Source organism: Corvus hawaiiensis, chromosome 10 (genome assembly GCF_020740725.1).
Source record: "Corvus hawaiiensis isolate bCorHaw1 chromosome 10, bCorHaw1.pri.cur, whole genome shotgun sequence".
Taxonomy (NCBI): Eukaryota; Metazoa; Chordata; class Aves; order Passeriformes; family Corvidae; genus Corvus; species Corvus hawaiiensis.
In genome coordinates this window covers 19240028-19255593 of record NC_063222.1, presented here as the reverse complement: position 1 = coordinate 19255593, position 15566 = coordinate 19240028, and the positions used below count along the sequence as shown (strand labels likewise).

The window sequence follows — 15566 nt, the reverse complement described above, 5'->3', positions numbered from 1 at the left end:
TAGCTAATGTCCTGTTCTGGTTCAGAAAAGAGACCTCAGTCCAAGAGAGCAGCTGACAATGACTCCTGGTGTATTACACATCTACAATAATAAACTTTTACATTTTCACCAGGGACTGCTCACTGGATTGCCGAACCAGAATCAATTACTCCTTCTATTTATCCTTCTATTATTTCCTCCATATTTATGGCCTCCAAGTAAGGGGGAAGACAGAAAAAAAGAGCACTGCAGTCTTATAACGTACCTATGAAAAGCCAACATATATTTATAAACAAGATCAGAGTCTCTGGGAGGCCAAGTACTAGCAGTATTTCCTACAAGTCATGCTGTAATTGTGCCACAAATATAATGAGTTCTGAGCACCACCACTATCCCACGCAAGAAGGCAGAGTGTAATTGAAAATGCACTTGCATTATATAAACTACTTTAATCATAGATGCACAGGGCTGGAAATGGAAGAGACATTAGGTCATCCAGCCCCCATAGGTCAGAGCCAGGCTACTCATGACAATACATTTGCAAGGACTTTCTCCTGCATGGTATCAAGCATCTTTAGTGATGGAGTTTCCAGCCCTTTCTTTAGCAGTCTACACTAAAGTCTATTTTGGGTTGGACAGGAAAGGTTTCCTCTTTGTTTTACCTTGTCCTCATAACACCCCTTTCATAACATCCCACCATCATAAATGATTCTCATTTTTTCATTTTCTTGGTCCACATATTTTTAACTATCAACTACTATATCTTTCACAAACTTCCAGTTTCGGTGTTGGCAGATACACATTGAACAGTTAATCCTTCCTTTTAAATCAATCCCTTATCTCCCAGAATATATTTGCTAGTCTTTTCCAGACTGTCCCACTTCTAATCCATGCTGTGGTATCTCCAGGACAGCTCTGCCTCATACACTTGCATTTGGGCCATCTCTATTATGATTTATGGATTGTTGGGGTTTTTTATGGAATGAGCTGAGAATAACCTGGTAACAAAGATCCAATCACCCAAAAAGTGGGACAGATGGACAGGTTAAAGCATGCTTCAGATCACTCCATCAGAGTGGAATCATGAGTAAAATACTGTTCCTTGTAATGACCAGCCTGTCCTAGTGATCAGCCCTGAAATACCACAGGCAGGGATACACCACCTCACTGACTGGAGTAGTTCTGGGTTTCTTCACCTACAGCATCAGAGACAGATACCTGGGTTGACACTAGGACTTCATCTCTTGTCCACCCTGTGATATCTGACCTGTAGTGAGAGCAGGGTACCAGCAAAGCACTGTGGTATCAAGTAAAGAGGCAATATTTGGCACACCTGAACTGCACCACTTAACATATATAAATATGAGAGGATATGGCATGTTCCTCTGCTCATCAAAACCTCACCTTGAGATCCAGTGGAATCTAGCAAGAAACAGGGACACTGTCAAACTTATTTAAGATTTTATCCTCATCTCCTTCTGTTATTCCCTCCACTTCTCTCCATAAAATAGGTATCCTGGCAAGAACAAGAATGTATGTATAACAACCTAGGTGCAAAAGTTATTACTGTTTTCCACAACTAAACAGATTTCTAACAAAGCAAGGTTAGGTGTGATGGCCTACAAGATCAGAAAGCAATAATCCTATCCAACCACACACCACCAATTCTGCTTGAAGCTGCACTTCCAATGATCACATGCATCTTCCTATAAGGAAAAACACAGGTGAAGTTGCCTTGTGTCTATGTACACCAGGCACTGGTAACAGCATCTGAGAGCACAGACCATGCCTCATTTTGTACAAAACAGGGTCACCACAATTGCTGTAGATATACTGTAGTAGAAAATGTTATGAAAACAGAGAAGAGGACCAAAAGAAGCCAACCAGAAGCAAGGAGCTGAATCACATCACTGGCAACAGCACCCTGAGCATACTTACTCAAGAGTTTCACTTACTCAGCTAATGGCAGAGAATGGAGCTAACATGAGCTCTCCTCATCAGTCCAAGAATGGTACAGCTGCCCAGACTGCCTGGAGAGCAGAAGTACCCAGAGCAGGTACAGTCACCATCACCAAGTTCTGGAATCAACCCTATTATGGAGGAACTGGATCTGATGCCCTTAGACACCACTGAGTAATCCTTTGTATGCCACCTGTGTATCTAATCCGATGCATCTCTCTATGGAGAACATTTAATTAGTCACAGAACGGCTCAGTGAGAGAACACAGATCATAATCTGGCCCTCTTCATGTCTCCATTCCACTCCAAGATAACAGTCAGTTCTGTAGCAATGTTGCTTATACATTTGCTAAACAAGTCATTTCTCAGTTTTCATCAGAAACCAGAGCATTTTTACATATCCTATTATAGCTGAGTAAGACTTGCTCTACTTAACACTAGCTTTTTGTAGTGGAAAATCTCCAGGAAACAAGCTGTTTAACAATGTTTTATCTGCCCTGCACTCCTTTCTAACTAAAGCTGTCCACCTGCCTTGGAAAGACATCTGTCTCGGAGGCTGACTGCTTTCCTCCAACACCCCTTGCGCAGTTCAAGGCTGCCATTTTTACCATCACCTCTAGTTTTATCAGCCAAAAATTTCCTTGGGCATCTACAGCAAAGACCATGCTGTCAAACCCTTACTATACACAGTGCTAATCCCTGTTACCAGCTGTAACACTGCTCAAGAAAGAAATAAATGAAAAGTAGAGCTGCAGTGCAGGTACCAATAGTGCTGCAGAGCTTCGCTCCCCAGTGGGCAGAGGGACACAGCAGAGCACCTCTGCTCTTCTTCCCTTATCAGCCAAAGGAAGGATGCCACATTTCTGAAGGGGCAGCCAAAATTACAAATTTGGCCTTCAACAACTTGGATCAGTTGCAATTGAGGTCACATGCTGAAATACAGTGAGATGCAAATTTGAACTGAAGGCTTCAATGCATTCATTTGCCTGCAAGAGCAAAGTTCAGCAACTCTGCCCTGCAAGGGAAGCAAGTGAGCATTAATTGTCTCCTGCCAATGCAGTGGACCCTGGCTGTCCCCCAGCCTGCTGCCCTTTTAGCCTTGTGGGAGGAACAGCTGGTCACACTGCCATTCAGGGGGGCCTTGGCAGAGAAATGGTCTGGTGGGAATCTCATGAAACTCAAAGGGAAAAACAGAGACCTGCACATGGGGAGGAATAACCTTGTGCACCAGTACAGACTGGGGAAGAACCAGCTGGAAAGCAGCTTAACAGAAAAGGATGTCCTGATGGACAAGTTAAACATGGACCAACAATATGTCACTGTAGCAAAGGCGGCCAAGAGACTCCGGGGCTGCGTTAGGAAGCGTGTTGCCAGAAGGCCAAGGGATGCATTCCTTCAATCCTTCCCCGCTGCTTGGCACTGGTGAGACCACAATTTGAGTGCTGTGTCCAGTTCTGGGCTCTCCAGCACCAGAGAGAGAGATATCAACATACTGGTGCAAGTTTGCCGAAGGGCCTTGATGATGATTAAGGAATCAGAACACCCAGCCTACAAGGAGAGGCTGAGAGAGCTGGGACTGTTCAGCTTTGAGAAGAGAAGGCTCAGGCAATGAGATCTTTGCAGTGTGAAAATACATCTGATGTAAGGAGTAAAAAAACCAGCAAGACAATTTCCAGTGGTATCCAACAGGACAAGAGACAATGGGCACAAACCACAGGAGAATCTATTTGAAGGTTAAAAGCACGTATTTTTCTGAACCCAAGAACATGTTCCTCAGAGGGTTTGTGGAAACTTTCTCTTTGGAGCTACCCAAACCCCTAATGGGCACAGCCCTGAGCAGCCTGGTCTAGCTAAGCCTGCTTTGAACAATGGGGTTGGAGCAGATGATCTCTAGAGGTGCCTTCCAAGCTGAACAATTTAATGATTCTCAGGAGTTTAGCCCTGCTCAGCTGAAGTCAGTTTCTGCTCCTCAGAACACATCCATCTTGTAGATATTTCAGAGTTCCCTGCCACAGCACCCTTTCTCTGCTCAGTATTTTTAGCTTATTGTTTTGTATTTTGCCAGCTGAGAAACTGCAGTTTGTAATTTTACCTTCAGCTTCATATTTCTTCTTAAAAGTGAATACAATGTCCTGTTTATAATAATAAAATCACTAGTTGGCAGGATGACATCAAATGGAAAAAGAGAAAGCAACTGGAAAATTTAGAGCAAGCAATTTTGAGTGCCAAGTTTCACATTTGTAATAGTCCAGCGGAGGTCAACAGGCTCACTTATTATTAGGCAAATGGTAAAGAAATAGATATCCTCTAGTTCTTCCATGTTAGACTATATAAACCATCTCTACTTGAACAGGTTCTAACACTTTCCAAAAAAGTGATGTTATACATTTTCCACAGTAACACCAACAATGGGAGACAAGGAAAAGGCAGAACTGCTTTGCAAAGAACGGCCTTTTTTCTCTCTCCAATATTTAGGTTTTTGTTTCCCACTATGATTGGACTTTCCTGGCTTTAGTTTCTTGTCCCAGTTAAGCAGTAAAGGAAACAAAAAGATATGAATGAAATTAGAAACATTTGGAATGAGTCTTAGAAATAGCTTTGGGGTTTCTTAGATTCCTGGCTACACCTCTTCAAATGGCGTCCTCCTCCCCCTGCCCCAGCTCCTGCACCCACCTCTGAAATTTGTATTTCCTTCTTTGCCCTCACCCCTCTTTTCTCCAGGAGCTACATTTTGTCCCAAAGCAAACAAGGAAATTAAAATTACATGTTGTAACAGTGGAAAAGACCGGAAAATGGTTGAAACTTTGCACCTATCAAAATTTGTCTGTATGACATTAATCCTCCAATGTTTCCCTAAAAGCAGAAACCAAACACTTCTCAAACTTCTAATGAAACAAATACCAAATCCAGTCAACCTGAATAATAAAATGAGAACTCCGGACCTATCTGTATTATCATATTTAAAGTCTCTGGAAGAGAAGTTTCCTCAACCACACATTCTGATACTTCATGAACCTTCATGCTCTGTAAAATGCAACTGCAGGATGCAATGCCAACACCTAATACTTGCCTAGTGCTTTTCATTAAAAGTTTTGGGTGCTCTTTAGAAAAAAGTAACCTAGGAATGCCTGTGAAATACTTGTCTAATTTTACAAATAAACCCATGCAGGTGAAAAACAGATGTCCATGGCAAAACTTTGCAAAAGTGGCAGAGCAGACTGTTAAGCCAGCTAAATCATTTCAAAGCCATCCACAAGGTTTGGATCTTTTCTGCCTTAAGTAATATTGGAATATTATGGAAACCTTTCTTTGTGAGCTATTACTGGAGAAATGAGGGGAAAAAAAGATCTCTTGGAATTAATTCTACACAGGCTGTGTAGGTGAGATCACAGTTGCTATCCAAACAGAATATGCATGGCAAGAACAGGCTTCCTGTAAAACTGAAAGACTTGTGGGAAGATCAAGGAACATATTTACAAGATGGCATGGATAAAATGTCCTTCCCTCTTGCCCAGCCTCAGCAGCTTGGTGAAACACATTGTCTCACTTTCATCTATCACCACACTCACAAATGTCTCCGGTGCAGAGCCCCTCTCTCTGACTCCCATACCACACCTGGGACACTGGTCAGCAGAACACACAAACTGCCTTTTGAGGAAGAAAGGGTCATTTCCCAAGATGAAAGGAAACAAGGAAAAGTTATCTCAGGAAGAGGAAACACATGAAAATACAAGACATTTTTTGGGTCTCAGTTCCAAATCCCACAACTTTTATGCATGACACTAGAAAATTTACAGCCCTATGTTACAGAACTGCAGAGGATTCACTAGAGGTGAAAGTGCATTAAGCTAAACTCTAACATGTGTTTACTCTAGCCAAGCAAGCAATGTGTAAACTGAATTAGGATGAGCTATTTAGAAGTGTTAACATGGCTGTTTTAGGAGAAAAGAGTTTTTATTTCACTGTGATTTATTTCATATCATACTCTCAGACTACTGTAAAGTAATCTGGGAAGCCTGACAGATCACCATGCACAAAGTACAGCAAAGATGGGCACTCACAGAGGCAGGTGTGTGAGATCCCCTGGAAAACAAGGCATAACTCAGGTGTGCACCCAGAACAGCGACCCAGGTTCAGGTGTGCTCCTCTGGATGCCATCCTGGGCCGTGTGTACTGGCCTTTTGTAGGACACTGCAGACCATAGCACACTTGTTGCTGACAATATGAAAGCTGATATCTAATACCAAGTTAAGGCCAAGCTACCTTGGGACTTGTCAAAAACAGTCTCTCAAGGTCTTCTGGTCTCACCCATCAGACATGGCAGCCAGGACTCCAACTCCTGACTCCACCTACCTACAATTCACACTGCATTTAATAATAAAACTAATCTTTTTTTCTGGGTAGACAAACCCCTTTCTGTGAGGAAACAACAAGGAAGACTCATCTGTATTTTATTTTCCATAACCAGAAGTCTCATGTTATCTCCATATGTGTTTAGACCACAGACTGTAGTCAGCAGTGTGGCAGTTGACATTAAAGGGATTAGTAAATTAAGCTCAAATAATTGTCTTAAAAATTTTGACTGTTAAATGTTTATATTTGAGAGGATCAAAAGGAAATCTACTTTGTAGTGTGCACTGTGGTCAGGAAGGGGCAGAGAGGGATTTAAATGGCTTAACTGCAAAACTGTTATCACCTTGATAAGTCCCAGTGTAATAATTCAGCAATAAAAGCAAGAAACGCACTTGGAATTTGTTTCCAAAACTGGCTGTCTGACTGGAGACAAGTCAAGCTCTTTATTCACTTAAAAGAACTTGGTCAGAAGAAACAGAGAATGCTGTACTGAACTGTAGTCAAGAATATAAAAATCGGCACTTTCCAGTGACTTCTGATCGGTAGAATTCAGTATCTAGTTTGGTTTTTTTTAATGCTACCTGAAGCCTGCAGTCTGGATCAGGTATCTGAGTGTTAGCAGTAGGCAATCAGGAATGTGATTCTCTGCTGAATGGCAGTGGAAATCCAGAAAGCTGAAACAGTAAGGAGGCTGCAGGCTCCAGAGCAGTATTAGGTCCAAAGTAACACTTGGAGTGCAGGCACAGATACAAATGGCTGCAGTTTATCAGCTTATCTGCTCAAATTGCTAATGTCCATGCCAGTAACACCAACAAATGAAGAGGACGAGGAGCTTGCTGCACATATGCAGGTGCTTGTACCAGTGCAGTGTCCAGAGGAATCAGCCTCATAGGACTGCTTCACCTCAGCATTACACAAGACAGCAATGAATCTGCCAAATGAGACAGGATGCTCCAGCATAAGCAAGGGTGGAAGTAGAATATGCTGTATCTTAATAATGTATTTATTGTTTTCCTGCAGCATCCTTTTTTGCAAAGTGAGGTGCTAAACAAATCGTTTTTCTTTGATCTTTCAATCTTTTCTAGTAAGGATGTCTCTGAAATCTGACACTTAGAAGGGTAGCAAATCCATCAGTTTGGGGTAGTCCGACAATGTCAATGTCTGCCACTCAACAAGGCAGTGGAGTTCCCAAAAGCTGGTTGGGAGCATCGCTAAGTTGCAGGGATGGCTAATGTGAGGTAGGTGGACAATCTCTATCTGTGCTTAAGTCTCAGAGTAACAACGTCCCAGATCATGGATCTGCCAGGCATTCAGAAAATCTCTGCTATAAAACTACCACTAAATACATAATACATTGCAGAAAAAAACATAAAGCTTTCAGATTAGGTGCCAAACACCAAATTTTCAACTTTCAATACTTCTTTTGAGAAAAAGCCTCTTTGCCTCACAAAATACTTCTCCAAGTATCCAATTGATCTTCTGGGTTTTTCAATACTTTCAAAAGTAGTTTCTTTCTATGCTTTCTATGCCAAGGTATAACATGGTACATGTAATAAAGTCAGAGCCTTTACAAAATGTGATGAAAGCAAAACAAAACAGCACAACCCTGCATCAACCCAAGGAGTGTCAGACCATGCTTTTTGCTGTTACCTTAAGTCTCTTCTTTTGGCCAGCTCTCCTGGTGAGATAATCCAGGGCAGGTTCTGGGGAAGACATTCCAGGACTTCAGGGGAAAAGTCAGAGAAATCCACACCATACTCTGTCAGGATCCCTTCTGATTCTGGCTCGATCTCTCCGGCCTGCCCAAGACTTTTGCACAACTGCCTGCAGAAAGAAAGGGATGTTTTTTTGAAGTGCGTAATTACTACTGTTATTGTTGTTACTGTCCCCACAGAGAGGCTGCTGAGCCCTCAAATACACTCTTTTACCCATTCACTTCTCCCTGAGTTTTGGCAGAAGACTTAGCAGGAATTCAGAGCATACCATGACTTGTGTCTGCTGGAGATGCAAAACACTCACCAGGCTGTTTTTTGTGCCTCATTTGAAGGAGATGTTTTAAGTTACTAGGTTTTTGCAAAGGTAAGAAAGTTTCCCATTTTAGAGGAAAATGCATCCAACAGGATAAGAAAAGCATAGCCCCCCACACAGGGAGCTCTAGCATTACACATGGCTGGTTCCCTTGAGACCCTCCCTCTTCTCCTCACCACTGAAAAAGGTGACTCACCTCTACTACAAAAAATGAAGAATAGGTTCACACTAAATACCAGAGAGCTCCACAAGGAGCTCAGTACACGGCTTTCCATCCCAGGGAATACACATCTCTGCCTGGGCAAACCGATGCCCTGTGAAGACAGAGGTGTGAAGAACCCTCACTGCCTCCCTTGCAGGAGTCACACACACAGACATGCCCACAGATCCTTCCAGGACCTCAGCATCCCCAGTCATTTGTTCCTCCTCTCCTGGCTAAGCAGAAGCCTCTGAACCCAGAGCTAACTGTAGAGGGGCCAATGATCTAGAAACAAGTCACAGACAGAGGAAATTGTCCCCTCCATGCTACCAGTGCTTGATGAAGTATTCGGCACATGTGTGAATGAGGCTGCTGCTCTATAATGCTTGGAGAAAGTTTCCATCTGCTCCAGTGCAAAGCCCAGCACGGATCTGTCCAACAGCTCTGGTGTCAAACAAGGCTCAGCTCTGAAGACTGTGCAAACCAGGACTCCGAAGGAGCAAGACATTTGTTCCCCCTCCAGCTGGTTACAAATATCCCGTGAGAACCCATGTCACATGGTGGCTCCCCTTGTCCCCTTTCTCACCTTTAGATTGCTCTACAGTACACAGAGTTAAATTATTTTTTATTTTTTAATATACTGCCATTAGGCCAATGTACATTACAGTCAATACAGATAATGTTACTCACCCAAGAAAATTACAACTGAAATTAAGGCGAATCCATCAAAATATGACACAAAAGAGAGGGGTAATAACACAGCACAAAAACAGCCACTCTAATAAGTGTTTTTCCACTGCATAAAATACACAATCATTATATTGATCCTTCTGCTTTAATTCCAACGAGTGAGAACAGACACTAATTACTTTCCTAAATTGGGGCCAAAACAGTGCACTTGTTATTTGGACAAGCAAGACAGTCTCAAGGCTTCAAATGTGCCATAAACCCACAGAACAAACCCCAAACTCTCAGCACAAGCGAGCCCATCTTCTTTATGGGAGCAAAGCTCTTTCTTCACAATGGGAAGGGCTGTGTAATAAACCTGTCACATTGTGTAATATGCTGGAAACGATTGCTCGCTTCGTGGTGTGGTAAATTGTAGAGTTCACATCGTCTAGCTTTAAAATAAAAATGAAAACAAGGATAAAAGATATTTCCCTGTATTGTTTCAATTTTATGTACAAACTGTATGGCAGAAATACGTGCGCATTTGGCATCGTGGCTGAGTTGTCTGTTCCTGCAGCTGGGTCCCAGTCTAATCCTTATTTTAATGTAAATAAATGAGGCATCAGTTTTATCTCCCTCTCTCTCAGCAGTAACAATAAACCAGAGAAATCACCACTTCATTTTCAATGTCTGGTGCGGAGCTGGGACTGAGCAAGGATGAGCCTGTGGGTCCGCAGGCCCACCAGCACCACCAAGGATGGAAAAAACAAAACAGGAAAAGAGAGGACACACTACCCTACCCAGCAGAAATGACAAGAACTTGAGTCTTAGGTGTCCTTTCTCTTGGCAGGGCAGATCTGGGAAGTGCACCGGGAGGGCGGCTGGACATCTGCAGGACAAGCCATGGAAAGCACCTCTGAATGCCAGAGTGCTTTCCAGCTTGCTCTTGAAACCCATGTTTCTCTTGATCCGTTTACTGAAATTAGATTACGAACCATAAGGGGTTTACCCAGAGGTTTGATATAGGACTAATATTTTTTTAATAGTAATTAACATTTGATTTACAGTGTTCCAGGGAACATTTCCCAAGTACCTTGAAATAAAAAGTGTATAACTGACTTTAATTGGGGCCATGTTACAGTCACGCAGGCATGATGACTTGCATCAGAGCAAAATCTGACAGGACAGCATGTGATCAAAGGTAATGCATATAGGATCATCGAAGGCCCCAGAGTAACAGCCAGGCTGCAAAATCACTCCTGGGGCTCTGCGGCCACCAAGGGTAGCAAGAATAGTTCAAGAGGCTTATAAACAACCAGAGGCACCGGGCCCAGACGTTCACTCCCAGGCAGTCAGGGTGTCTGTGATACCCTGGGCTTGCGTGTATCTCTTTTCTTTTAAATGTCAAAAGGTAAAACAAAGTTACGCTGGTTACAGACGTAAACATTTCTTTTCTGTGACGCTGATGGGGGAGCATTACCTTGAATTCTTTGAATACCCTTGGATTGATGTCAGACGTGGCGGTAGCGTGCACTGCCTGGAACCTGCCATGGTTGGGGCAGAACAGGGTATTTCTCCAAATCAGCCATAGCTGCAAGATCACTGAAGGTGCCCACTCACCAGAGTCTAACCTGCCATGGATGTACACCTGGGGCAGAGCCACCCTCATCCTGCCATCTTCCCCCTCATGCGGGAAGTGATCACATCTATTCAGCCACCCATTTCTAGGAACATTTAAGCTCTCTCCACTACCCTTCAACTCCACAGGGCTGAAACTGGCCAGTGTGTTCAAAGGTTATGTGATAAGAAGTCTCCAAAAAGACAAAGCAGGATTACCTAAGGCTTGTTTCCTTTGAAAGGCCAGGCAGGCTCCCAAATGGGAGTGAATAACTTCCATTGGAAACCTAACACCCTTGCTCAGTTTCTCCTGGAGCAGACTTGTCCACAGTCATTGTACACAGAGGGTTTCTTTCAGCAGGAGGAGAACATCCCATACATAAGCCACCATTCCTTAAGAAAGTTTGTACAGGAGAGGTGACAGCAAAGAAGCTCCATCTGGGTGCTCCCATTGGCGAGGGCCTGGAGCTCACAGACAGAGCTGCACAGTCTCGATGAAGGCCACAGGTGCCAGTGGAGATGGTGACAGGGCTGCAGGGCTGAGCAACAGAGGGACAGAGAGCTGTGTCACGGAACCCCAGCGCCTGAGAGCACAGTCCAGCCCTGCTCCACATCACGGAGCTGCCAGGCCACGTCCCATGGGACCACAAGAGCAGTGTGGTGCTCCCAACACAGATGGGACCATCCCACATGGTGATTAGTTGTGCCAAGGGAACAAAGCTTTATTGAGGGACACTCCCATCTCCAAGAAGGTGTTTTTTCAACAGAGTCAACTGCTCTGTTGAGGGGATCAGACCTTCCCTTGAGCCTTACAGCAAACTACCCAAGGTATCTTGTTATTTCCTCTCACACAAAATACATTTTTGAACTTTAAAAAAGCCAGAATAAAATGCCAGAGATGAAAAGAACTCGAGGCACTCAGATGGCTTTGGAAACAGCAGCAAGTGAAATAACACCCTGCAACATTTTATTGCAAAAGCTGGAACAAATCTTGTCACCTTGACAGACCAATATCTAAGACCCTGAGCTAGAATGGCCACAAGCCCCATGTGACACAGAGGGAGTCAGTGATTCCGTGCTTTTCTATTAGTAGGTTTTTTTCAATAGTGTCATCCATCATCACATGCAGGGACAAAAAAATTCCACCTTAAAACATCTGCAGAAGTGCAGAGATGTCTGGATTAATACTCCAAACAACCCTGGACACCAGCACTGAAAAAGGTCCCCAGAAAATAACAGTACATGGCAGCACTTGTAATATTTATCTGGAAAAGGAGAATGTTTTGGAGCTAATTTGCTTTACTTGTTACCTGAAGCAGGTACAGTTATATGGCATTTCACTGCCAAGGTAAAATCACTTCACATGCAGGAGGGAGCACAGCAGCTCAACTCAGGGCATGGTCAGCATGACCTGGAGCCATGAGTTCCTCCTCACTCCTTCCCAGCACAATCGGGGTGACAGGGTGGCCTTTGGAGGGGACAGTGTCACGCTGGTGACCACCAGGTGGCAATCATGACACAGAAACGCACCCCCCTCCCCAAGGGGACCTCCGGGGACTCTCAGGTTGCCACCACCAAACTCTTGGCAAGGGCACCCCACTTCTCCAGCTACAGACCAATCTGTGTTATTAACCATGCTTGGAAAGCTGGCACTGAACTTCCAGAGGGAAAAGGAAAGCTGAGGTAGGTGCATAACCAGTCTGGGAGAGTTCAGCTGCGGGATGGAGAATACCTAGAAACACCCAAGGCATCCAGGGGACATGACTGCCAACTCTGGAGGGAGTTGCCCTTGTCACACTTCCAGCAGACAGTGCAGGATGATGACCAACAGGCTCTTTGTCCAGACACCTTCAAAACCATGGTGGTGGTGCCAAAGGCATATCAGGAGCTTTGTGGGCAGAACTAAGGGGTGAACAAAAAAGTTCAGAAAACAAGGCATGTAAAGAGCTGCAGATCACCTGCTCCTCTCTCCTTCAGGGAGTCCATGACCAGCACCACAGCTTGTTATTAACAAGGCAACATGGCTTATAAACTAGCTTATAAATGAGCCCAAAAGCAAACGGAATCTTTTGGGACCTTCAAGAAGGTTCCCTTGTCTTTCAGTGTTTAAACAAGCATTATTCATGGCTAAAAACAAAAAAGGTCACCAAAGTTTTATGCTCCCATCTCCACAAGGCACTTGGTGAAGTGCAACCCACTCCCAGAGGAAACGACTATGTATGAAGACAATCATGGACATTTTTTCTTTCCTGACAACACCCTTTACATCTTGGAAATGATCAAACCAGACAGATGAGAATATCCAATATTGTCAGAAGTACAGATTAAAGACACACATCAGCCAATAAAAAAAGATATTAGCCCATCCTCCTAATTTCCCCTGTTTCTGCTGAAAGAGGGGTTATTCATGACAACAAGCCAAGCAGTACAACCACCCTCCAGTCTTTTCTCAGCTGGAGTCAAAGAAGACAAAGAAAACCTCTGCCAGTAAGAAACTTATTCACAGTGAAGTTCACAGCACAGCCAGACCCTAGTTAAGTGGGGCTCAAAGGGAGGCCACTGCAGTTCATGCACTGCAGTTTATCTAGGAAACACTGAGTGACTTCATGGCTCACGTGGCTCTCAAGGAGTACACATGAAACTTGCTATTACGGGGCACACAAAACAGCTACAACTGATAAACTCTGTGAAATGGGGACTTCAGCTTAGTTTACTTTTAGTTCTACAGCTGATAGATCTGTGCCAACACATTTGCTCTTAAAGAAGTTTTCTCTAAGTTTTAAGCTTTACCAGCAGTTTGAGCTGAGGACTTCCAAACCTGCAGTGTTGATACTGTACATTGGCTGCGCTACCCCATCAGAACTGCTTTGCAAGGGGAAGAGAAAAGCTGGGCTTTATGAACAATTTCCACTACTGCACATGCTCCAGATTACATCCAGATCCCCATCACATGTAAAATCTGACCACAGTATTGCCACAGGTCAGAGTTCCCTACTCTGGATTGCCAGCTAAGCCAGGACTACTAAGTATTCCCAAGATAACTGAATAGATTGATCAACATCCTCCATTTCTTACTGAGACCTATTCAATAGAAACATTCAATAGAAGTGTGGCCACTCCAGGTGGGAGTTTGGCACACTACAGCTGTTCCAAAGAAAAGAGTAAAAATGCTGAAAACTACTGTCTTTTTCATGGAGAGGCAAAATGAACTTGCAAATCTGGATCCAGCCCGGCACAGGCCACTTGTGTAGCGCTGGCTTAAAATCTCCTTCATAGCAGTGCCAGCAATTTGAACTCTGAACAGTGATGACGTTACAGTGCCTGAAGAAACACACAGAATGCAACACCCTTCTCACATGCTTCAGGAGGGAATGAATCTTCTCTTGATTTTTACTATTCCTCCTTCAACCAATGAAACCTTAAAACCACAACAATCTGTGACTTCTTTCTAATTCTTACCAGTAAAGGCGTAAAAACTAAAAATGAGCCTCACAGCCACTGATCTTCTCCTGGCAGAAGTGAAATGTCTGCACACTGTGTACTACCCTTCCACACAGGGAGGAAAGACAGGAAGGCTGCCAGCACCCCATGGTGCTTGTGCTGGTCAGGCTGAACACGTGTGTTCCCCCTAGACCATGCACTCATCAATGCTGTGATGCACCAGCACACTGAAACAAGCACTTGAAGAAACTAACATTTATGAGATTAACTAGCGATGAGCTGTCCTTCATCTCAATTTATCCACCAGAGGGACACAAGACAAGCAGCTTGTTAACAGATTTCTTTGTCTACTGTTTGTAACAAATTAGGTGAAAACAAGAATTCCAACTAGAAATCTCAGTCATCTCTACTTCCGAAGGCAGCCACATACCCTGATGCAAAGTTGCTGTCTTCTTTCCAGTCCACGATGCGACAGATGAAGAGCATCTGTGAATAGGCCTCAGGCTTGGTCACAAAGTCTGGAGGGCAATCAGCCAAGGGCACATAGACCCTGGGCACTCTGTGGTCCACAGGTGAGAACATGGCACACCTCTTGAAGAGTTCACTGTTCCTGTCAGCCAGAAGTTTGATGAAACCTGTAGCTGCTCGAGAATGCTTCTTTTCCAAAATATAGACCACCTGGGAGAGGTAGAAGTTTCTACAGTTAATACCTTCAGAGAAACTTACTTTCTTTAGCAGAGGAAGGATACACAAAGGCTTAGCAGAGTATCTGGAAAAGTCACAAGATCTATATCTTGTTTTCCCTGTGTGTGTATATGTGTGTGTGCATTTTTTAACTGAGTACCTACTTACAATGTATTTTCCTTGCTGTCTTGCTCATGGCTATAGAAGAGCTAAGTGCTTTCCAAGTGCTAGCTCTCTACAGCAATTTTCTTGATTACAGAACAAAACCAGACAAGAAGCAGATGCTTCCAAATGCAGGGAATTAGCCACAAAATACAAGCAACTCCTGTAAAATCTTTCATTTGTATTCTCGGCCTGTGATTTCAACAGTCAGCACAGAACAGGCCAGTCCAAAAACGGTGCCGCTGGCGGATCCAACACTAACCACAGGAAAGGATGTGCTGTTGGGAATTTGGCAGTTCTCTCCTTCCCTCTGTGCTTTCTGAAGTTAGGGGTTATTTTACCTTTATACAAGATGGCTTTGAAAAGAATAATAAATTACAATATCACTAAATAATTGTTCCAGAGAGGTGTTCGTCCAGGCTATATTTTTGTAGACCATAATAAATCACTGGGTAACAGAAACATTATAGCCGAT

The 15566-nt window shown here is 43.6% G+C and overlaps 1 protein-coding gene across 1 annotated transcript in view; it reads right to left on the bottom strand.

Moving 5' to 3' along the window:
• The window catches only part of DIS3L2 (DIS3 like 3'-5' exoribonuclease 2), a 184724-nt gene that overhangs the window by 97797 nt on the left and 71361 nt on the right, over positions 1 to 15566 (bottom strand). The window contains 2 exon segments of the mRNA XM_048314282.1: positions 7942 to 8115; positions 14676 to 14923. Coding sequence (XP_048170239.1) covers positions 7942 to 8115; positions 14676 to 14923 — 422 coding nt within the window.